Below are 26,342 nucleotides of genomic sequence, written 5' to 3'. Positions count from 1 at the left end.
GCGGCCCTAACTCAAATTTAAAGGGTGAAACACCTCTTTGAAAAAAAACGGGTTTTTTCTTTGTGTGTAAATATCGCCAAAACCGTAGGAGATATAAAAAAATGCAATAATAATTGGTTATTGCTCTTTCTTAATTAAATTAAAAATCGTTTTAATATATATAGCCAATAGAGCAAGAGCTGGATCGATTTGCTCAAAAATTCCTTTTATTTATAAAATTCTACAGACGTTTCGGCCAAGGTACGTGGCCATCTTCAGTGTAATACAAATTATAAAATTTAGTACATGATTAGAGAAGCTTTGGTACTATTTTTGACTAAGGAAACGCATCCTGTTAAAGTGAAAAAACCAAAATTAGGGGTATTCTCACGGCTCAAACAAGTTGTAGAAAAAAATTTTTATATAAATACCTCTGATAAACGTGTAGTACAATGTGGTTAGCAAAGTTATATACGTGTGAAGCCACAGACCGTCTAACTTGCAAAATTCGAAAAAATAAACCAGATTGAAAGCAATTATAAAAAATTAGATAAAACAAAGATATGAAACCATAAAATAAAAATAAATTAATTTTGAATATCAATACCTTAACGGTTCGTCACTAATATGTAAAAGCAATTAAAACTGTGACATGTGTCCACGGATGTGAGTGGGACTCGACTGGTAAGGATGTAGGATGGAAAGGAAAGAGAGGATAGGTAAACGAAAACTACAGGGTGGGGAATTTTTTGAGTATTGGAAGATATGTATCAGGTAATGATTCTGTGTCCTCCTGTTTGTTCAGTCCTGTATTCTGTCTTTTTATATGTAGCATTTCGGAAGTTAATCTTTTACTGTAAAAAGGAAAGAGGGGATAGGTAAACGAAAACTACAGGGTGGGGAATTTTTTGAGTATTGGAAGATATGTATCAGGTAATGATTCTGTGTCCTCCTGTTTGTTCAGTCCTGTATTCTGTCTTTTTATATGTAGCATTTCGGAAGTTAATCTTTTACTGTAAAAGATTTACTTCCGAAATGCTACATATAAAAAGACAGAATACAGGACTGAACAAACAGGAGGACACAGAATCATTACCTGATACATATCTTCCAATACTCAAAAAATTCCCCACCCTGTAGTTTTCGTTTACCTATCCCTTCTTTCCTTTCCATCCTACATCCTTACCAGTCGAGTCCCACTCACATCCGTGGACACATGTCACAGTTTTAATTGCTTTTACATATTAGTGACGAACCGTTAAGGTATTGATATTCAAAATTAATTTATTTTTATTTTATGGTTTCATATCTTTGTTTTATCTAATTTTTTATAATTGCTTTCAATCTGGTTTATTTTTTCGAATTTTGCAAGTTAGACGGTCTGTGGCTTCACACGTATATAACTTTACTAACCACATTGTACTACACGTTTATCAGAGGTATTTATATAAAAATTTTTTTCTACAACTTGTTTGAGCCGTGAGAATACCCCTAATTTTGGTTTTTTCACTTTAGCAGGATGCGTTTCCTTAGTCAAAAATAGTACCAAAGCTTCTCTAATCATGTACTAAATTTTATAATTTGTATTACACTGAAGATGGCCACGTACCTTGGCCGAAACGTCTGTAGAATTTTATAAATAAAAGGAATTTTTGAGCAAATCGATCCAGCTCTTGCTCTATTGGCTATATATATTAAAACAATTTTTAATATAAAAAAATGTTTTTAATAGAAGTTGTATGGCTTGTAATAGGCTTTATAACTGTGTAGTTGGATTTTCAAAAAATGTATTTTTTTTATTTACCCCCACCTCTTGTTATTTTTTCAAATTTAAAAATTTTTGTAATGACAAAAGTTGTAGCATTTTTTACGCTGAATTCAACCATATATGATTTTATTATGTTCCAAAATCGCATTTTTCAAAAATGAGTCATTAGTATCACACTATATGCGTTGCGCTGCATGACGCATCGTTTATACCGCACTTGTGTTGCGCAATAGTCGTTAAATAAATATAAAAATGACATGTTATCACATATTTGAGGAAAAAAAGTTAACTAAAATTATTGCTAAAGCATCCCTTTCACATTACACCCTTATAAATAATCGCTGCATTTCATGCGCAGCGCGTTGTCATATACAAGTTAGTATACAAGTTATCAGCGCATATTACGCTTTGAAGTTTCGCTTGTAGTGACTACGGGAAAATAATTTATGAAACGAAAACAGTGAATAAATCAATCTATTCAACATACATATATCCACCTTGACTTTACCCTCTCGGCCCGACTTGACTGACAATGAATTGAAATATAAAATTCTGTACAGTTTACTCTTTTTCAATAATTTTAATATACTGCGATATATTCTACATACTATTACATTTTATTAAATTACTACAATACTTTTAAACTATAAGGTATTTAAAATTTTGAAATATAAAATGTATATCATAAGTATAATTATAATATATACAATAAATAAGCTTATATACAGGGTGTCTCAATAACTATTAGCACCTTAATATCTTCGAATCTATAAGGTTTAGAGAAAAATGTATATAACCAAAATTGCACGGTACAAAGGGGGCTATCATATGAGATTCCGAACAGAAGATTGCTAAATAAGTTTGTATTTTCTTCAACATTTCAACGATTGAAAGAAACTCAATCATTTAATATGGTGCCCCGCTGCAGAATGAAAGAAGAACAGCCATCATATTGCAGCATTTTGACCAAAGCCTATCAACAAATGTCCGAAGATCTGGTTGTGAATTAGGAATTTCATCTACAATCATATGGAAGACGCTTTCAGCTGATGGACGTTATCCATACCATCTTCAACGTGTCCAGTATTTATTACCGGCTGATATGGCACGTAGGAGAGTGTTTTGCGATTGGTTTTTATTATTGGTTATTATTTTGTACGAATGAAAGGAGCTTTGTTTACAGTGCGAACATAAGTCTATCAATGATTTAGGATCTTCAAAACAAAGCAAAAAGCGACATTTCGACATTATACATTCCTAAGAGTTCTGTAACTTAAGAAGTCAATATCTCTTGAACGAAGCGTTTGCGAGCATTCTTCCAAAGGAAATTTTTCTTTGTTGTGAGGTCCTATTTCAAGTTTGGCCATTTAACCCGGAAACACCCTGTATATATATAAGCTTATTTATATATATTATAATTATATTTATGATATACATTTTATATACCTTATAGTTTAAAAGTATCGTAATAATTTAGTGGAATGTATTGTAATAGTATGTAGAATGTATCGCTGTATATTAAAATTATTGAAAAAGAGTAAACTGTACAAAAATTTATATTTTAATTCATTGTCATTATTGTCCCGTGCGGGGTTGCTAGTCCCCTTATCGAGCGCTTCCCCCGGTGGCGCATTGGGGAATGCTCGCCGGCTTGCCGGAGGGTACTGGGGAAATAAAATACCCGGAGTGGACCAAAACTAGCAAATCAAGCAATGGATAGAACTAAAGCGGAAAAAAGGTGATATTCCGGGTAAACCGGGCAATCCACCCTCCTTGGAGGCAGGTCTCGCGGATTCTGGGGGGGGACCAGCTATTGCTTAATGACAGGGAAAGTACACCAACATCCCATACTCCAACTGGAGATACGAATTACTATCTAATGTGGCAAGAAGAAATTAAATTGAGGAAACAACTGGAACAGTGGATGAGCAGCATGCAAAAACATATCGCAGAACTAGAAAAAACAGTAAATGCGCTCAGTCTAACAAAAAATCTGGTTGTTATGGAAACAAACTATCATACCGATGAAGAGGAACTCAAAAAGGAAACAGACTAGATCTTAAAGAAAAACAGGAGGACCAGTAAGAAAAGGAAAGCCATACGTAGTCCTGAAATAAATGCAGAAAAAAATGAAGGGAGCACAGGAAACCGGACTGAGGAAGAAACTACTAAAAGTGACAATAGCAAAAAAATTAAGGGTAAACTGCTAGCTCCCCCTCCCATAATAGTGTCTGGAGTTAAAACGTTCAGTGAACTAAAATTTATTACCCAAAAAGCACCCACGGAAAACTGTAAGTTTACCTCATACAGTAATAATGTATGGAAACTAAATGTAAGCAAAATTAACCAGTTGAGTGGTAGACTTGGTCCGAAAGATTTGTGCCAAAAGTGGTAAGAGTCAAAAGTTAAAATATCGAAAAACGGTAAAACATGGGTTCAAAGTTTTCGAAAAAGCAACTTTTCGGAATGGGTGTGGATCCCCCACCCATACTCTGGGGGGACGGGGAAGGCAGAATAGGGGTGGAAAATGTTAAATGGCACTATGGGTCGAGTGGGGACTCATTTAAAAGGGCGTTTCAAGATGAGAACAATGATTTTTGAAAATGTTTACTACGACCTTTCAGTCAAAAGTGGAGGTGGATCAAAAAGGGGGGTGGACTTCCAAAAAGCTATCACCTCCGATTTGATTTATATTCAGCCTAAATACTTATTTTATCTAGTAAATAATATTCCCAAATAGATTTTTGGCGCAAATGCCCCCTCCGCCCCCAGCCCCCTTTAAAGGTTCAAAGGTAAAACTGTTCTTGTTAATTATTTCAGAAAATATTTATTGTACGGAAAAAATTGTCAAACAAAAAATAAAGCTCATAAAAAGCAAATGAAGTCTTATACATATTTTGCCTAACTCTAATATTTTAGTCGTTTTAACAATTAACAGTCGCCATATTGGATCCGCCATTTTGAATTTTGCAATTTTGACAACAGATTCGAATTCAGCAGCCCAAAAAACCTTAGGATATCAAGTTTTATGTAAATCTGTTGAAAATTATTGGAGTTATTTAAAAATGTACATATATGATACATTATCACGTTTGGCACTTTTTTTTGCACATATATGATACATTACCACTCAACTGATTAATGCTTACAGAGCAGTCATAAGCGCTCTAAATGCGCACAAAGTGCAATGGCACTCGTACGAAAATAAGGCGTCGAAGCCAACTAAAGTAATGGCCAGAGGACTTCACCCTTCCTGTGAGGAAGAGGAAATAGTCCAGGACCTCAAAAAGAAAGGTTTACAAATCCTCGAGGCAAAAAATATAATAAAAAAAGAAAAAACTGAAAATGATAAAGGAGAACCAATTATTAAAAGGAAAGGCTTGCTGCTGTTTATGCTCACTTTCCACTACAATGAAAACATTCAAAACATCTACAATATAAGAACCATAATGGGTCTAGTAGTTAAGATAGAACCCTTACGTAATAAATCCAACCTAATACCTCAATGCAAACGTTGCCAAATCTTTGGACATACGCAGAAATATTGCATGAGAGATTATATATGCGTCAAGTGTGCAAGTAAGCACTCTACAACTGGTTGCCTTTCTAGCAAAGATAAGAAAGCAAAATGTGCCAACTGTAAAGGAGAACACCCAGCAAGCTATAGAGGGTGTCCAATTGCTAAGGAACAACAAAAAGGAAGAGACAAACAATCTAACTCCAGAAAACTCAAGCAGAACAGAATTATCACTGAAAATAAATTACAAAACCTAGGTAAAACATCTGATAGCGTAACTGATTCCAAAACATATGCGCAAGTTACCAAAAATGTTTATAAAAAGGATCCTATTAGGGCTCGAAATGGAGATTTTGATAATAATCGCAAAGAAAAACAAACTCTTGTGGAAGAGACTCTTTCCCTCATACTCCTAACACTTGAGAACCAAGAAGTAACAATCAACAAGCTTCGTAATGAAGTTGCTGAAACTAGAAACAATAACAAAGGACTCAAAGCAATTCACCCATCTAAAACAAAATAGCAGGCCTTCTAAAAATAACCACATGGAATGCAAACGGTCTTCTACAACATTTATCGGAACTGGAAATCTTTCTTAATAATGAAAATGTAGATATATGTTTGGTATCTGGAACCCATCTGATTAAAAACGCAAAAGTAAAATTAAGGGACTATGTCTGCTATCATACTCCGTATCCTGATAACACAACTAGAGGTAGTTCAGCAGTGTTAGTGAGAAACCACATACAACATCACCTAGAAGTTGAATGTAGCAACCAACTCTTCCAAGTTACTACTATTACGATTTAAGTTAAAAATAAGAAACTAAAAGTGGCAGCCATTTACTGCCCACCTAGAAGTTCCCCCTCCATTGAGGACTACTATGGCATCTCAAGATATTAGAGAACTACTTTATAATTGGGGGTGACCTTAATGCGAAACATATGTATTGGGGCTCAAGATTGACAACAAGCAAAGGTAAAAAACTCTACTTAGCAGGGAAAAAACATAAATGTGAATTCTTATCATCTGGTTCACCTACATACTGGCCCTCAGACCTAAGAAAAACTCCAGACCTAATCGATTTCTTCATTGTAAAAGGGATTTCGAGAAATCATTTGTCAATAAAGAGTAAAGTGAATTTATCCTCGGACCATACCCCTGTCCTCTTGTCTATTTCAGAGGAAATCATACCACGAAAAAGTACACAAAAACTTTGCAGTAAGAAAACGGATTGGGATAAGTTCAGTAAAACTCTGGAACAAATGACCAACCTAGAAATCCCAATAGAATCCGAAAATCAGATAGATGCAGAGGTTAGTCAAATCACAGCTAAAGTGCAGCTAGCAGCTAAGATACGTACACCCTCCCATCCCAAGTAAGGTTCTTTCTGAAGTTAAATATCCAGCTGAAGTAAGGAGACTAATACTGGTAAAAAGGAAAGCCCGCAAGAAGTGGCAGACAACCAGATACAAAGGCAATAAAGTAACATTTAATAAACTAAATAATCTACTCAAAAAAAGAATCAGAGAAGCTAAAAATGACTCCTTTCGAGAATTTATTAGCAACCTAACGGCAAATGAAAGCACCGACTACTCCTTGTGGAAAGTTACCAAGAGACTAAAAAGGCCTCAGGTACTAGATCCTCCCTCGAGATCCCAAGACGGCAAATGGATTAGTGATTCCAAGCAGAAGGCAGAACTTTTCGCAAAACATTTAGCTGAGGTTTTTAAACCTTTCCCACAAAGTACAATCAAAGAGAACGTTACGCATATTATAAAGAATGACAAAGAGAATATACCATTTGTTACTTTAAGAGAACTTAAAAAGTTATGCAGGTACAACCTTAGCAGCAAAAAATCGCCAGGAAATGACCTTATTACTGGACAAATTACAAAACAACTACCGGATCTAGTTCTGCAAAAGTTACAACATACAGGGTGAGGCAAAAGTATGGAAACCCCCGAATAAGTTTTGAGGAAGGCATTTTACGTGAAAAAAATGTTAAATACAAAAGTTTTAGGAAATTTCTCTGGCTTTTCAATGGTGATCTTGGATTTGACCTTGACCGTGACCTTGAAGGTCATTTAAAGGTCAGAGTAATTTTTTTAAATGGAAACCCCTATTTTTTATTCCAAAATCTAATAGCTGGTGTCAAGAGCTTTTCAAAACACTATAATGAAGTTATTTTTCATTAAGTACTTTTCGAGTTATGAGGCTTGTAAATTACAGTATTTTGACATAAAATACAAAATATCTTGTAAAACATTCAATTTTTGGGAATTTTACCTTAATACTTTTATGCATAAAATAATGAGACGAATCAATTGGTATAAAGAAAACACATTGGTTTTAAAAAAAAGTATGCAGTTGCATGTTGCAAACTACATATTTTTTCTTGAAAGCAACTATGTGTTTTCTTTATACCAATTGATTCGTCTCATTATTTTATGCATAAAAGTATTAAGGTAAGATTCCCAAAAATTGAATGTTTTACAAGATATTTTGTATTTTATGTCAAAATACTGTAATTTACAAGCCTCATAACTCGAAAAGTACTTAATGAAAAATAACTTCATTATAGTGTTTTGAAAAGCTCTTGACACCAGCTATTAAATTTTGGAATAAAAAATAGAGGTTTCCATTTAAAAAAATCACTCTGACCTTCAAATGACCTTCAAGGTCACGGTCAAGGTCAAATCCAAGGTCACCATTGAAAAGCCAGAAAAATTTCCTAAAACTTTTGTATTTAACATTTTTTTGTAAAATGCCTTCCTCAAAACTTATTTGGGGGTTTCCATACTTTTGCCTCACCCTGTATAATAAATGTTTTAAATTAAGATATGTTCCAAAACCCTGGAAAACTGCAAAAGTAATCGTCACCAGGAAAACCGCCTGCTGAAGTGACATCGTATCGGCTAATATCCTTACTTCCTATTATGTCAAAGATTTTTGAAAAAGTATTATTGAAAAGATTAAATAGCATAATTAAAGAAAGACAATTGCTCTCGAATCACTAATTTGGTTTTAGGACTAATCATTCTACAATTGATCAAGTACATGGCATTAGAAATAAGATCGAAAAGGCTTTTGAGGAGAAAAAGGTCTACACAGCAGTATTCTTAGATGTAGTCCAGGCATTCGATAAAGTCTGGCACGTAGGTTTAGAATTCAAACTACATAGAGATCAAAACAATATTATGAGATCCTTAAGTCTTATCTATCGAACAGGAACTTTAAAGTACGCTATGGCAATCAATACTCTGAATCGAAGTAGATTCTAGCGGGAGTACCGCAAGGCAGCGTACTCGGTCCGGTATTGTACCTCCTCTACACAAGAGACCTGATAATTAACGAACAAGTAATGACAGCGACATTCAGCTAGCGATGATACAGCTATTATCACAGCGGACAAACACTTAACGGAAGCTACTAAAAAACTTCAAAACGTAATAAATAAAGTAAGTCAATGGACACAAAAATGGCGGATTAAATTAAATGAAACTAAATCTACTCATATCATCTTTACATACAATAAAGTAAAACCACATCTTATATTTATTAACAATAGAGTTATCCTCTATGCTAATACAGCAAAATATCTGGGAATGAATTTAGATGTTAAATTAAAATGGAAAGACCATATAAAGAAGAAAAGAGAAGAATTAAACATAAAATACAGACAACTTTACTGGCTGATAGGACGAAACTCAGAACTTTCGGTTTTGAGAATAAAATAAGAATCTATAATAATATCTTAAAACCAATCTAGACCTATGGGGTCCAAATTTGGGGATGTAGGAAGAAAACAAATGTCCAACAGATACAAACATTCCAAAATAAAGTACTACGAGGCATTGTCAATGTCCCATGGTACGTTCGGAACAGTGACTTACACCGCGATCTACACATTAAACCAGTTGCTGAAGCGATTAAAAAATATGCAACTAACCACAATTTGCGGTTGCAAAAACATGAAAACTCCGAGATGAATGCAGTCCTCAACGCAGCAAACATACCCCGACGACTCAAGAGAACTAAACCATACAAACTAATGGTCTAAAATCCAAGAGGAGGCTTATCCTATGTTAAGTGCACCACCCATGTGATTATTACAAAAATGAAGCATAAGTCGCTAGTCGGTTTACTTTAAGTCGATTAAGGTGGCGGTGTTTTTTTAGTGAAAATCCCACACTACCCGCTGCTCCAACGTGGGTGTCTTTAGAAGATTTTTTCACCTCCTACTAAAATAAAAAAAAAAAAAAAATAAAAAAAATTTATTGTCAAGTCGGGCCAAGAGGGTAGAGTCAGGGTGGATATATGTTAAAGAGATTGATTCATTTACTGTTTTCGTTTCATAAATTATTTTCCTGTGGTCACTACAAGCAAAACTTCAAAGCGTAATATGCGCCAATAGCTAACTTGCATATGACAACGCGCTGCGCACAAAATACAGCGATTATCTATAAGGGTGTAATGTGGAAGGGATGCTTTAGCAACAATTTTAGTTAACTTTTCTTCCTCAAATATGTGATAACATGTCATTTTTATATTTATTTAACGACTATTGCGCAACACAAATGCGGTATAAACGATGTGTCATGCAGCGCGATGCATATAGTGTGATACTAATGACTCATTTTTGAAAGATGCGATTTCGGAACATAATAAAATCATATATATGGTTGAATTTAGCGTAAAAAATGCTACAACTTTTGTCATTACAAAAATTTTTAAATTTGAAAAAATAATAAGGGGTAAGGGTAAATTTAAAAAATTACATTTTTTGAAAATCCAACCACACAGTTATAAAGCCCATTACAAGCCATATAATTTCTATTTGAAACATTTTTTTATATCTCCTACGGTTTTGGTGATATTTACACACAAAGAAAAAACCCGTTTTTTTTCAAAGGGGTGTTTTACCCTTTAAATTTGAGTTAGGGCTGCTATAAAAAAATACGTGTCTCCTCAAATTGTATTGTATGTTTTACAACATATTTCAAAAAAAATCAAATCGGGGGCGGGGGGCACTTGTAAACGTTCCTTTGTAAGTAAAAAGAAAATAATTTTAATTCTCAAAAATTAAATTTGTATCTATATTAAATTTTATTTTCTTCAAGTTCTTAATGTTTACAAAGCATTTGTGTGATTTTGAGTATTATAAAAAATATGTTTTAATCACATAAATTTAATAATTATTTTCTCAAAAATAAAGTCAAATTGCTGCATTATTGCGTATGTATGTTCATGTTTATATATACAAGTTATTTTAGCTTTTTTCTATTTTTTCTAAAATCATAGCAAAAAAATCTTTTTAATCAATGTTATGCTTTGATTATTTTGTATGGAATAGAATAAGTAAAAAAGCAATGAGTTCGCAAGTCTATCAGGTGTCTGTATTTTATTGATAAGAAATTCTCTTCTGTATATTTTATTGTTATTATTAATCAATATAAGTTATTTTAATATGCACATAATATTTATCAACAATTTATATACATATACACACATACATACATACGAAAATATGAAATGTATGATAAGCGGACACTCGCTAGCCTTACTACGCTACTATCTTCTGCCGCAAGACGTCTAAGCATTTTCAGCTAATACTCGTATCTCGGACAGAGCATTTACAGAGACAAGGAAGTATTTGTCCTTGTTCGAAGTTTCTTAGTTTCCCCGCATGAGGTCACCAAAATCCAGTCCGGACTCGGGCCGTCACTCTTGTCGATCCTTAAGCTATGAATAGACTATAGAATATTTGCCGTAACTGAACAGCGTTTCGAACAGATTACTGTAATATGTTCGATAGTGTGTACGGGTTTTATACCGCCCGAGTGTCACAAAATCTGTTTGTTAGAAAGGAGTGCCGAATCGGACAGAACACTGAACCGAATAGTGTTCTGTTCGAAACGCTGTTCAGTTACAGCACAAATATTCTATAGTCTATTCCTAGCTTAACCTGGGATTGCTGCTTTAACTTTAGACTACCAACGAGTAGTTATAGAGAAACAAATGCACTGAGTAATTTATTTAAGGCCTATATGTCCTAGTCTCACACGCTCTTATATATCACTATTAATTAAACTAAACTAGGTAACAAAACTAGGTAAATTTATAATGTTTACAAAAAGAATAAATATATGTTTATAAGAGAAAAATGTTTATAAAAAATAATAGTATTTGTTTTATGATGAGCGAAAAATAAATATTAAATAAAACTTGTTAAGATTAATTTTGACAAGATCTTTGTGCAAATAACTAATTTAGAATTATTTTACAATAGCAATTTATTAAAATTAATATGAATATTAATATGTTTTAATTAGTTTGATTAAAGTGTTATTAAAGTAGTGTTTATTGCAGTACACATGTTGTTATCTACAAACTCTGATTTGTTTAATAGTACATAATTTTTACTTGTTTTGTACTTTTTTTGCATAATACAACAAGTGACAAATTATAGTGAAATATAATTGAAGAAAATGAAATAAGCTGCAAAATAATTTAAGAAACAAATAAAGCCAATAAAAAAAAATAGTCTCTCAAGTGTAAATTAAAAAATGGATTGTATGTTAAAGTATTGGCAAAATGTATTTTCTAAATATTTGCGTAAAACCTAGAAATCATTTTCTGATTAGTTAAAAAATTATTGAATGTTTCCATTGATTTTTATAGAGAATATACTGTAGCTTTTATTAATAAACCTGATAAAAATAAACATACCTATCAGATTAAATTTTTTATATACTATACTAACAGAATTGTAACAAATATTCGTAAACTTTTTAAATTTACTAATCGGTTAAAAGTTATTTGCGTAAAAATGCAGTAAAATATAAAAATATAAGAAAATATTAATTACAAATATTTTTTACAATAAAAACGTGAAAATTTATTATAAATTTGTAATATTGTAAAATCCTCTGCATAATAGGAATTTATTAATATGAAACAATCTATTTTAATATGAAACAAGAAATAGATTGTTTTTGAACTTCAATACTTTTTAGTTAAATATTATACATATAGTTAATATATTTTCTTAAGTAAAACATAAGTAAAAGATTCATACCGTTGTTGTCATTTTCATAAAGACTGCCCAATCTCCAAGATCTGTAACTGACATCACTCAGCTTTAAGTTTTCCTTTTCTCGATTCGTTTCTCGCAGATGAACATTCTTGTCTTCTTTGCCTATGAAAAATCATTTTAGGAATATTATATTTATTTTTGTCTTAGATTACAATGATTTAAGAATATGTTCTCACATTCTTCATCGAGTATAAATTTTCGGCATAGATCTTATGCATTATTTATTACGACAATTGTACTCTCTCTCTCTCTCTCTTCAGCATTTATATAATATCTGAATATTTTTACTATACAAGCAGCTTTAAATATCAATTAAGCTATTGTTGCTGAATCTTATCACAAAGGCTATGATCATTGATAATATTTGTATAATAGTTGCATAACACAGCATGTACTAAATTTAACTTATAAAATTGTTAAACTCAATAGATGCACATAAAATATTCAAAGTGGCGATATAACATCACTCGGACGTTTTCCCGCAATATTATCGGAAGGTTATGCATTGTGTCGGTTAGCTGATGTGTATAATTACATAACGCTGCTGAAGAAACGAAGGAAACGTCATTTATTCAAGTCTATACATATATGTCATGCTACATAATGCAAAGGCGTAAGTTGCGCGTATTCGCAAAATTATAAATATTTATTACTTAAGAAATTATTATAAATAAATTCATATATAATGAATGCTCGTTACAAAAAAAATATTGTTTTTTGACATAAGTGTCATCGTAGATGTGTTTGCTATAACTCAAAACTAAATTTACCAAATTTTTTAGTAGGAAATAAATTTTTATTTGTATTTATATCAGTATTTGTATATAAATAAAATTCTATTTTTTATTTGTTGAACATTAAATAATCGAATGTGCTTCAGAAAAATTAATTAAAAAATAAACAGTTATGTAATTATTAAAAAATAAAGAAGTATCGAACGTTATTTTAAAAATGGCTGTTTTATTTTTATCAGCAACCAAAAACTATCCATTATATATGCAATAATAATTGCAAAAACGATTACAGTGTGATCTTTTTGTGATGCTCACACACTTTGTGTACGCAAATATGTATATACGCATAAGTGCAGAGCTCGCACACGTGATTAGAAAAGCGAAATATGAAATTGGTACGTCGAGTAGATCGGTGCCAAGTATTTTGCACCAAAAACAACGCATAATCATGCTTAATTGGCGCTGCGCTTAACGACATTAATTTTATTAAGTTGTTACTTAATGTCAGCTGTCGAACATTCCGAAACTGGGTTGCAGACAAACAATCATGCTTAATATAAAAGAAAGAGATTTAATTAAAACATTTAATAATCTTACTTTGTTTCCTGAAGCACTCATAGCCGATGCAACCAGGTGTCAGAAAGCAGGCAAATACAAGCAACGCGATCAGAACGATTGTTACTCCTATCACGATTATAATCAGCAGACCCCACGGGCCTCCGAAGAGATCCTTGTACAACATTCACTGAAATAATATTATATTTCAAAGTTACATTATGCCAACAATTGACCATAAAAAAAATAGCAAAATGAATAAACTGACGAATTGATAATTTCTTGAAACTGACATCCGATCAAAGTTGGATAAATTTTATTTCAAATAACGAATAAGAGAGTAATAAATTTATTTATAACGAATAAATTTTTATTCAAAAATAAGTTTATTTATACTTATGTATCAGAGTTTATAAAGATAAAACTTTAATTTTTATTTATTAGATATTTAAATAATGAGTTGTGTATTTAAGATAAATTTATTGAAAAACAGATTATGTAACATGATATGTAATAACTAAAAATTTAAAAATTTAGAATATTATTCAAAATTATTAAATTATAGTTAATGAACAAGGTCAAAGTTCTCTTATTGAACAAATAATAAATAACAGTATAGCCAAAGTTATTGCTTTTTTTAAATACAAATACAATACAATACAACAATATTAAACAAAATGTTTCGACTATAAGTTTTGATTATTTTCAGTTGTGAAATGAAACAGAACATAATAATAAACGTAAGTTAAATAAATAGTAACATAATAGATGTTCCTATTCTTGGATTGAGTAGAATGTACAGTCATATTCGTCAAATTATAATTGTTTAACAATGAGACTGTAAAACATTAATTTAAACAAGACATAAAATAAAAGAAGTTAAATTATAAAATAAAATTAATGAAACACGCACCTGAAATTAATATGTATTGCTCCGAAATCGTTAGATAAAAGAATAGACATTCGACAAATCGCAAAATAAAAATCGACCAAACTAATAATTCCAGGAAGAAAGAAGTAAAGAATTAGAGAGAGTTGAACATATTTAGGACTAATAGATATACAGGGTGTCCCAAAAATTTTGACACAGCGGCCGTATGCCGGTAGAGCAGACCAAACTGAACCGAAAAGTCCTCTACCATTTTACAATTTTCACAAGGGTTAAAGAGATATTAATTATTAAAGATTACCGAATGCGAACGCACGGCTGAGATACGACCGCCTACAGACTACGGTCGCTAGGCGCGCGGCGTGCGATAAGCGGCGAGCGACAAGCGGCGCTCGCCGCTCCCCGCTCGCCGCTCCCCGCTCGCCGCTTACCGCACGCCGCGCGCCTAGCGACCGTAGTCTGTAGGCGGTCGTATCTCAGCCGTGCGTTCGCATTCGGTAATCTTTAATAATTAATATCTCTTTAACCCTTGTGAAAATTGTAAAATGGTAGAGGACTTTTCGGTTCAGTTTGGTCTGCTCTACCGGCATACGGCCGCTGTGTCAAAATTTTTGGGACACCCTGTATGTATGTCCGGGAGGAGCTTGGTATCACTCTGTTTATTCAATCCACAATTATACCTTTTTACGTGCACTATCTTCGAAACAATTTTTTTGTAAACAAAAATTATCACTCTTGTATTTTTTTCTAATCAAAATTTTTTATTTGTACAAAGAAGATCTTTTTCTACATTTTATTCGTTAATTTAAAGAATATTTTTATTTTAATAAAAAAATTTATTTTAGCAAAATAAAGTGATATAATGAGTAATCTTCTGCAATCCTACAGAGTTATAAGATGTAACATGTTTTTAAAAATTTATTTCTTTGATGTCCACTTAAACTTCTTCCTAAAAAATCTCGAGGCTGCCAGTGATGGCATGAAGAACACTTTTAACAGAAAATTCGAACAATAGAAAAGCGGTATCAGGACAAGTAGAAGCCTAATATGCTGGCTAATTATTGTTGGATAATAAAGAGATAATGAAAGATGTTTTACAATCGAAATAAATCAGAAAATTATCGTCTGTTACTTTTTAAATAAAGCAGCATTTATTTCGTATTATTATTTAAATATTCAATCATATGTCACTTATTAACCTTGTCTGATAGAAAAAATCTAAAAACATATTTGATTTCAGCATAAACGGTATTATTAGATTCACTTACTTAAGTTCTTGTAATAGGAAAATATTTTTTTTAAAATCATTATAAGATATAAGGATCGTATGATAAAATATCAATTAATGTATATTAAAATGCGTCTCGAACCATCACTGGATGTTAGTGCGAAAATTATTAATATTTTCATATAGAAACTTAATTCGTCTACTAGAGACATTATTAAAGTATACACTGATCTCGGATTCGAAATACTAAAATGTACGAAAATTCCATACATTTACTCTTTACCATTATTTTTGCTTTTTAGTCTAATTTATAAACAATCATTATTCATTCAATTTATTATTAATTTATAATGTTATTATGATTATTATTAGAAGCTATTTTCTTTTCGCATAATACGTGCATAATTCTGGCGTGAAGTGCACAATATTTAACTCATAAAAAAAGAAAATGATACTTGTAATGATACTTTATGTGATAACTTAAAAAATTCTTCTTTGTTTTGCTGCTTCTTTGCTGCTATTTAAATTCTCGTTATTTTACATATTTATTATTAAAAGTTATTTTACTCGTATATGACAGTAAAGTGACGAAATATTGTCATACTTTTAAAGAATTCAAAATTTTTAAAAATTAAAATTTATTTGTAATTCTATTTAGCCTATCTTAAAAAAGGCATATAAATTTTTATTATTGTCTCTTTTCCGCGATGCTGATTGATTATCTCGATTCGCATTATGTGTTACTTCGTGTAGAGTGTTTGTTATCATCACGACGGTTGCATATTTTGTCTGCTCGCTGACAGGTTTTCATTAAGTGAATGTGTAAAAAGATTCCTATTTAATAAGAAGGTTCCAACAAAAAGATTTCCGTGCAAATACACGCAAGTAATAATTTATTTTATATACATAATTTCTTTTAATTTATTTTAATTTATTTTATACATAAAATAAAATGTTCGATTTCGTATATTTAAATCTTTCGATACTAGAATTTTAAAATTAACATTTTTGTTTCTTCATATATTTTATATTCTAAACAGAAAGGTGGTAAAATTGAGTGTTAAAATGTATATTTTCTTTATTTATATGCATTTGGTGTAAGTCTAAAATGTTAGAACTCACAATTTCTTTATAGTGATACCTACATTGAAATCTTAAAAATAAATGAAGTAAAAAAATAAAAAGTATTAAGCATGAAAATAAATAAAATGTACATTTTAATATTTATAATATTTAATTATATATTTTATTTTAATATTTTATTCACTCTTATGTCTTAGAATTTTATGTCATGTTATTTGATAGGTCTAGAACTTTACTGCAATACATTGATATCTTATATTTTAAAGAAAGAAATAGTTTCTTTGTTTAAAATATAAGATTTTAATATATCAAAGTAAACAAAATGTGAATTCTAAAATCCCAGGCCCACCAAATGTTGATATAAGATTCTACAACATTAAAGTAAAAAAGTGTACATTTTAACATTCTATATCACTTTTTTATTTAAAATATAAAATGTTATGAAAAAAATGGTAAAGAATGGTTTTCACATTTTACAAAAATGTAAAAGAGAATGAAGGAGAGAGTGGAGGAGTGACAGAGTGTGTATGAGTGTGAAGGGTATAGGACGGGGTAGGGTATAAAGGAATAAAAAAAGTTTGGAAAAAGAGAAAAATGTGAGATTAGGCTGAAAACATAGATAATTAGAAAAGAATTAATAGAGAGGAATAGGCATAGATTAATTGGCTGCAGGAAGATTGGTTGTAGAAAACGCAAGATGGAAGGAAAAATAAGGAGAAAAAGGAGAGCGAGAGAAAAGAGTAGAGAAAGGAGTTTTAAGAATGTGAAGGAGATATTAAAAAGGAAAAGGGAGGAGTTGGGGGAAAAGAAAGATGGAGAGGCTATATTCAAGAAAAGTAAGAAAACACAGAGATTATCGGAAAAAGGAAAAATAAGAGAGGAGAGTGAGATGGGGGAGAAAATAAAAAGATGGAAAGAAGAAATGGAGAAGAATTTAATGGAAATGCGAGGAGTAAAAGGGTGGAGGAAAAATTTTAAACAAATGAAAGAGGAAATAAAAAAAGGGATCAGAGAGCAGGAAAAGATGTTAAGAGAGAAGATAGAAGAGATAAGGAGGGAATTAAAGAATAGGAGGTGAAGAAAAGAGGAAAGAAGAGATGAAGGAGATGAGAAAATGTATTAAGGTTGGAAAAAAGTAGAAGAATTGAAATGGAAAAGTAAAAAAAGAATAGAACGAAGCAAAGCAGAAAGGAGGGGGGGGGGGAAGAAAAGTATGAGAATAGAAGACAAAATAAAAGAAATTGAGAGGAAAATGGAGATGAAAGAACGGGAAGAGTGAAAGAACAATTTGATGAAAGAGATAGAGATAAAGGAAGGGAAAAAAAGGAGGCGGTAAAGGAAGTATTTAAGATTATAGCAGAATGTAAATATAGAGAAAATAAAAAGAATAGGAGAGAATGTAAAAAGGCAAAGGGAGATGGTATTAGTGAGGAAGGAGAATGAGGAGCAACGAAGAGAAAACTGAATAAAAAGAAAAATTTGAAGCGCAGGAGCGAAAGAATTACGGAAGATTGGACATGGAAGAAAAGAAAAATTACAATAGATAGAAACTGGAAGAGATAGCGAGAAAGGAAGAGGGACGGGAAAAGAGTTTGAATAGGATATGGAAAGATAAGAATAGATGAACAATGGTAAAAAATAAAGAAAAAAAATAGAATAAAATAAAAAATATTTCCTTACATAAGAATTAAAAAGAAATTGAATTATATACTGTAAGAAAGTTATTAGGATGACAGAGATTTAGAGAGAATAATAGAGAATAAAAGAGAATAAAGGAGATTGATTGAGAGAAAATGATTAAGAATAAAATAGCATAAAGTAAAAAAAATATTTTATTGAGTAAGAATAAGTGAGAATTAAATTATATGCTGTGAGTGTGAATTATTAGGAAGATGAAGATTTAGAGAGAATGATACAGAATAAGAGAGAATGAGATTGATTATGAGGAAATGATTAAGAATGAGATAGAATGATGTAAAAAATATTTTCTTCAGTGAAAATAAGAGAGAATTAAATTATGTCTTGTAAGAGAATTTTATTTTAATGACAGAAACTTGAGAATGAGAGAGAATAAGAAAGAATGAGGTCAATTGTGAGAATGATTAAGAATGAGAGAATAAAGTAAAAAACAATTTTTTTTAGTGAGAATAGAAAAGAATTAAATTACATATTGAGAGAGTTATTAGAATGACAGAGATTTAGAGAGAATAAGAGACAATGAAATTGATTGTGAGAGAATGATTAAGAATAAAATAAAATAATGTAAGAAATATTTTTGAGTTTGAGGTTGAGAGAGATAAGGGAGAGATTGGAGAAAATGAGAGAATTTGAAAGATATTGTAACTGAATTTGAAAAAGTGAGAAATAATCGAAAGATATTAAAAAAGAATGACAGAGATTTTGAGAAAATAAAACAAAATAAGAATGCAAAAGAAAGAATGAAGTAAATTGTGAAGAAATTATTTCGAATAAAAAAGAGAATAAAGTGAGAAATAATAGAAATCAAAATAAAATGGGAGAGATTGATTAAGATTAAGATTAGATTTAAAGAGAATAATTAGTAATTAGTAATACTGAGCGAGAATGATAGAACTTTTGAAAAAAAATGATAAATTATAGTATAATTGTGGACTGATTAAGCAAAGTGAGTACCGAATTTTTTCCGGATATGTATCTGCTAATCCTATATAAAATTCAAAAATCTTCTGTTTTTATTAGTAGAGAGCTACGATGATTAAATGTTTCTCGTAGTAAAAATGGGGAATGAGTGAGGGAGGTGGAGAGGGGAGGGAAGGGGGAGCGCGAAAGAGTGAGAGAGAGAGTGGAAGAACGGTGGAAAGAGATGGACGAAAAGGTGTGGAGAGGGGACAGAGTGAGGGCAGAGGAGGGAGAAAATAAAGAGTGGGCGGAGGGAGGGAGAGATAAGTGGAGTAACAATTAAAACAAAAAGTAGTGGAAGTCGCCATAACGGTATAGGTGGTGCGTACGTTCGCGCGTGTGCGTATTGGGCAAGGTTGGTGTGGGCCAAGATCTATAGAAAGAAGGTTACCTCATGCGCAAAGAGGGACGAGCGGCAAGAAAGGCAAGTGCAGAGAGAGGCGAGCGGCAAGAGGGACAAATGCAGAGAGGGGCGAGCGGCAAGAGGGGCAATGATGATCTCATCGGCGAACAGAAGCTATCTCAGACAGCTACTGTTTGTCGATGAGATCATCATGCTCTCCCCTTCCTTCATCGCCCCTCGCCATCAAGCTGTTTCTAGCTCCCCCCTTACTTCATCGTCCCTCGCCCTCAACCGGTTTTACTGAGGTAACCTTCTCTTTATAGATCTTGGGTGTGGGCGCGTGTCAGGATTGGCGACATGACACTAGTGGCGCATTCAGAATATTTTTTCGGGGGTGGTTTAAAATTCACACACATAAAATAAAACAGTATGACCAAAAGTTAGGATAATTTTATATTGCACACTAAAAAATATAAAAACGTTACATCGTTAGATAAAAAATACAATTTATTTTTGTAATAGCATAATTATAAATTGATATCGAATTTTCGTGGTTTTTTTTAAATAATTAAATTAACTGGATTGCTTAAATAATTAGAAAATTTGTCTATACAGGGTGTCAATTAAGTCCCGGGACGGCTGAATATTTTCTCATGTAAGGTATTTTTGAAAAAGGTCAAGGTCATTTCTGAAGTAATTTTCAACGAGGAATTCAACGGTGACCTTCAATTTGACCTTGAGCTTGACCTTCAAGGTCATTTCAAGGTTAGGTTAGGTTTTTTAAATAGAAACCCCTATTTTTGATTCCAAAATCTAATAGCTGGTGTCAAGAGCTTTTCAAAACACTATAATGAAGTTATTTTTCATTAAGTACTTTTCGAGTTATGAGGCTTGTAAATTACAGTATTTTGACATAAAATACAAAATATCTTGTAAAACATTCAATTTTTGGGAATCTTACCTTAATACTTTTATGCATAAAATAATGAGACGAATCAATTGGTATAAAGAAAACACATAGTTGCTTTCAAGAAAAAATATGTAGTTTGCAACATGCAACTGCATACTTTTTCTTGAAAGCAACTATGTGTTTTCTTTATACCAATTGATTCGTCTCATTATTTTATGCATAAAAGTATTAAGGTAAGATTCCCAAAAATTGAATGTTTTACAAGATATTTTGTATTTTATGTCAAAATACTGTAATTTACAAGCCTCATAACTCGAAAAGTACTTAATGAAAGAACATAAAATTCTGCATTAAAATTGTCTGACACGTTTTTCATGAAAATCCATAATTTTTTAGGAAATTTAGCAAATTTAGCAACCCCAAAAGTGAGAGGCAAGAGGACTCACGTAAATCAAGCACTCCGATAGAATCAGATTTTTGTCACGTCCACGCCGTTGATTCCGGGTAACTCTAAGAACGAGAAATGTTCATGAACAAATTGATGCAAGATTTTCTTTACGAAAAACAAACATTTTTTCTTTAATTGCTAAATTTCCTAAAAAATTATGGATTTTCATGAAAAACGTGTCAGACAATTTTAATGCAGAATTTTATGTTCTTTCAGAATATGCAATAAAAAATACTACATTTCATTTAAAAAAACAAAGTTGACCTTTATATGACCTTCAATTTTACCTTCATCAAAAACTCAAGCCCACCATCTTATGTCCCCCTCCGAACCCTACAACTTTTGTCTGAAACATTTTTCTCTAAACTCAACAGCGTTTGAAATATTCGCCTGGCTAGATTAAAATAAAACACCCTGTATATATATATATATATATATATATATATATATATACAGGGTGTCCCGTAAAGACCGTAACAACGCTTAGGAGTATATTTCTAAGATAATTCTGAGCAAAAAATCTTAATACCAAAATACTCAGGGTGTAACGGTTTTTGAATTAGAAGCATTTAAAGTTAGCGAATAAGATAGCCGCAAATTTGCGCGCTCAGGTGTGTACAACGTACAGTGATAAAAGCGAAATTGACTGTCGCTCCCCTGTTGTCAGTATTAATATTTAAAAAATAAATTTGCTAATACATATTAACATAAATATTGTTTACGCAATTAAGATTTTGTTGAAAATATTATAAAGAAAAAAATATTATGATACACAAAACGCAAGCTGTCAAAAATTACATTTCTTTGACATTTCTTTTTATTTTACAGATATTTGTACAATAAAATTATTAAATAATTGAAATAGTTTCACAATATTTTATTTTAATAATAGTTAAAAATAATTAAATAATATTGAATATGCAAAGACTCTTTGCGCATAATCTTGAGGTAATAAATGTTGTACCTTTGAGTAATAAAACGCATGCATTTAATTTTTTTTAAATATTTTATGAACCATTGTTTTTGACATTCCAACTTGACGACTAATTTCACGAATACTCATTGTAGGATTTTCTTCTACATTACGTAGCACTTTTTTTTCATTTTACCATAAATGAGTAACATATCACAATATTTTGTACAAATAATGAGTAACATATCACAATATTCTGTACAAATATCTGTAAGATAAAAAGAAATGTCAAAGAAATGTAATTTTTGACAGCTTGCGTTTTGTGTATCATAATATTTTTTTCTTTATAATATTTTCAACAAAATCTTAATTGCGTAAACAATATTTATGTTAATATGTATTAGCAAATTTATTTTCCAAATATTAATACTGACAACAGAGGAGCGATAGTCGATTTCGCTTTTATCACTGTACGTTGTACACACCTGAGCGCGCAAATTTCAGGCTATCTTATTCGCTAACTTTAAATGCTTCTAATTCAAAAACCATTACACCCTGAGTATTTTGGTATTAAGATTTTTTGCTCAGAATTATCTCAGAAATATACCCCTAAGCGTTGTTACGGTCTTTACGGGACACCCTGTATATATATTTCTTAAGTAACTTATTTAAATCCTTTCACAATATGAATATCTTAAAGTAAATATTATATACGTTCGAACAGCAGTATAGCTGGAAAAGCTATCATAATTATTTGTGTGCAAGGATATTGGTATGAATTTTGAATTATTAAAATTGTGACTATAGTTAATAACAGACAAAAAATACAAATGTTTGAACGCATTTTATTTAACTACAGATTTTTTACTTTTTGCCGTTAAGTTATTAAAAAAATAAAGTATATTGATTAAATTTTGGAGGAGAGTTGAACCCCCCCCCAAACCCCTCCCCCCATATGTGCGTCACTGCATGACACTCACCATACAATAAATTAAGTAGGGATGTTATGGATAGATATAAGTAAAGATAAGTGATAAGTTAGGTTAGGTTAAGGATAAAGTGAAATAAATGTTTTTAATTTTTACATATAAATTGTTAAATTTAAAAAAAATAAATTTTATGAATAAATTTGAAAGGAGCGTAAAGAGCCAACAGCCAGATGTTCGTGCGAAGGTTATCGTGTATTAATTTATAACCATTGAACAATACATTAAAAAACAAACGTTTCAGCCTGTCATCAGGCCTTTATCAATGTTATTACAAAAATCAATCAATACGCAACGCAAAAATTAAATACAAAAAACGAAGTAAATTAACATAATTAACCGAAGAGTAGTTAAAACCACGTTAAACTGTAATAAAAAAGAGCCAAATGAGAAATTCCCGTTACAAATTGAGCGCAAACAGAAAAAAGAAACAATTTTTACATACTTGTGTTAAACATAGTAGAAAGCTCATCCACACAAGATGGAACGAGGTAGGAGAAAAATCTTAGATCCATATAATATGATGGTTGAAACCTCAATGTACGTGATAGAATAACGACAAATTCAAGCGATGAAAGATTAGTGAGAGGGCGGTGGAGAAGGGGGGGACGGAAAGAAAAAGGAGTATGGAGGGGAGGGTATAAGTACCCAGGAGGGGAAGACAGGAATTAATATATGAAAAGAAAAACGATACAATTATAACGGGGGAAACAAATTAATAATGGGGAGATAAGAGTCCGGTAACCGTTCTGTGTCATTTTGATTGTTCAAGCCTGCACGTTGTCTTTTAATAAACACCATTTCGGATATCAATCTTTTTCCATAAGAAGGTTCTCCGTCCAGAATTCTCACATTATCCCAGTCAAAATCGTGAGAAAAATCTAATTTATGTTTGGATATAACAGAGGGGGAACAGCTCTTTTTGTCATTCTTGTGTTCTTTAATTCTAGTATTAAGCTGTCTTTTTGTCTGACCCACATAAGTTTTCTCACAATCTCGACATGATATCATGCATACAACCTGACAATGTGAAAATTTATTCAAAATGTCTTTGCCCGTCCGTATGAATTGTGTTAGATTGTTAGGAATTGAACATGATAATTTTAAATTGAAGCTTCTGGCTATGGAGTTAAAATCTTTGTAAACAGAAGGAATGTAAGGAATAGTAAACAAAGTCTTGAAGTCATTATTGTCATAAAAATTGTTTGAACAATTACTAATTAAATTAATGTCACTAGATTTTTTATGAATTAAAAACTTAAGCCTATTATGTATAGTCGAAAAAATAAAATTGATAAGAAAACAGTTATTAAGTAGGATATTGATTGCCATTGTAAAATTCTTGTTATGAAATTCAGGATGAGAAAGTAAAAAAATCCTGTCCGTTAAACTTATAATGGTCCCTTTTTTGTGCGATATAGGATGGTAAGAATGATAATTTAATAGTCTACCTGAAGAAGAAGGTTTCTGGAACCAGTCAAATGTGATAGTGTTATTTTTCACAATAAGAGTTAAATCGAGGAAATTAATGCGATTGTCCAAACCAACTTCCACAGTAAACTTTAGTCTCTCATGGTAGGAATTAAAAACGTCACTGATAAAATTTATGGAATTGTTAGGTGCAGCTAAAATGATATCGTCCACATAACGGTAATAAAAAGGTAACCTAAAGGGTAGTCTATCTAACGCACTGACTTCAAGGTCCTGTAGTACTAAGTCTTATTATAGTGTTTTGAAAAGCTGTCGAGATTGACTACAAGAATATGCAATAAAAAATAACGAGTTCCATTTAAGATTTTTATGTTGACCTTGACCGGGCTTTTCAAGGTCATCCCAAGGTCAAATAAATATCATCAGCTAATAGATTTTTTTAAACCCTACTCTTTTTGTTTGAAACATTTTTCCAATAAATCAATATTTTTTAAAATAATTAGCCGTTCCGAAATTTTTGCCACTCAATATAAAGTTGAAATATACACTTTAATTATTTTTTCTGTAATAAATTAGTGTCTGATTTAATTAATCTTTTACTTTAATATTTTTAAAAGACTATTAAGGATTGTATGAAAAAGCGAGAAATTTATTTAACTCACGTCTCGTATTCGTTGTTGTACATATGTCGATGCACTCCTTGCGACGTACGGACGTGAAAAATAAGCCTCATTAGCATGTACACATCAATGCTACGGATAGAAAACACTTGTGTCACCAATGATTCATGACTACGTTTGAACGAAAGTTAGCGAAGCAAACAATAACATGATACGACCGCGATAAGAGAACACTTAAAATGTATTAGGACAATGAAATTTATTGTTTTCCTCAATTAATCGGCCATGAAAACAAAAATGGAAAAACATTGATTAGAAATATATTTGTTAATAGAGATTATGTGAAAATATGCTATATGCTATATACATTTATAAATATATATAGCATGTGAATATATTCACACACACACACACACACACACACACACACACACACACACGCGCGCGCGCGCGCGCATTTCGTATTTATATCCGTATAAATTCAAAATAAATAATTAAAAAAATATTCAGAATAAATAATAAAATAATTGAAATTATTTAATAATTAAAATGAAATTTATTAACCATTTTGCCAATATTTTAATATATGATTTGAAACTAATGAAACATTATAGACAAAGTTACAACAATTGAATTCGGATGTAATTCATCTCCAAAAGTTTTATTTTCGCTTGTAAATATTACTGTTTTTATTTAAATAGATATTAAAAACGATAAAGAAAAGATGCCAACATATTACTTATTATTGACTCAAACGCAAAAGAAAAAAATTTCTCAGTGTATTTAAAGTTATAAATGACTAAATATGTATTGTACTGTACTTTTGACAAAGATAAGAAAGAAGAATATATCAGAAAAATATATCATATTCTTTTTTGAAATTTGATTTTGCTTCAAATATTGATTTTAATGTCATATATTGTTTGTGTGCAACAAAGTAAGTCTCAACTTTGCTTGTGAATAACTTAAGATTATACAATAATATATTGAATTTTTGCATTGTCATGAACACGATTTATTGCGTAGATCAGCATCGCGAAGGTATTACACGGAGAATTAACAATTTTTATACACGATGATTAAATCATAGAAGATATTAAATTATAGAAGATTGACAACGAAGCGATGATCACTTTGCTACGATCAACTACAATGGAACATATGCTTAATAATAAATAGAA

At 31.3% G+C, this 26,342-nt stretch overlaps 1 protein-coding gene across 8 annotated transcripts in view; it reads right to left on the bottom strand.

The window, feature by feature from the left end:
- The window catches only part of LOC105670220 (synaptotagmin-1-like), a 74,774-nt gene that overhangs the window by 47,505 nt on the left and 927 nt on the right, over positions 1–26,342 (bottom strand). For 3 of the 8 annotated variants that reach the window (XR_010889394.1, XM_067352220.1, XM_067352214.1), the window contains exons 2-3: positions 13,695–13,842; positions 12,346–12,465 (exon numbers count right to left, since the gene is read on the bottom strand). Coding sequence is in view for 7 of the 8 variants with exons in the window: in XM_067352220.1 (XP_067208321.1) it covers positions 12,346–12,465; positions 13,695–13,839 (265 nt within the window). In the remaining variant the exon portion in view is untranslated. Of the gene's footprint in view, positions 1–12,345; positions 12,466–13,694; positions 13,843–21,209; positions 21,274–23,555; positions 23,574–25,203; positions 25,294–26,342 lie in introns of those variants that run through there. The other 5 variants (XM_067352216.1, XM_067352215.1, XM_067352217.1 and 2 more) reach the window with 5 other exon arrangements.

The sequence above is a fragment of the Linepithema humile genome, chromosome 3, assembly GCF_040581485.1.
Source record: "Linepithema humile isolate Giens D197 chromosome 3, Lhum_UNIL_v1.0, whole genome shotgun sequence".
Lineage (NCBI taxonomy): Eukaryota > Metazoa > Arthropoda > Insecta > Hymenoptera > Formicidae > Linepithema > Linepithema humile.
The sequence above is the reverse complement of the archived record's forward strand: the minus strand, read 5'-3'. Positions and strand labels throughout refer to the sequence as shown.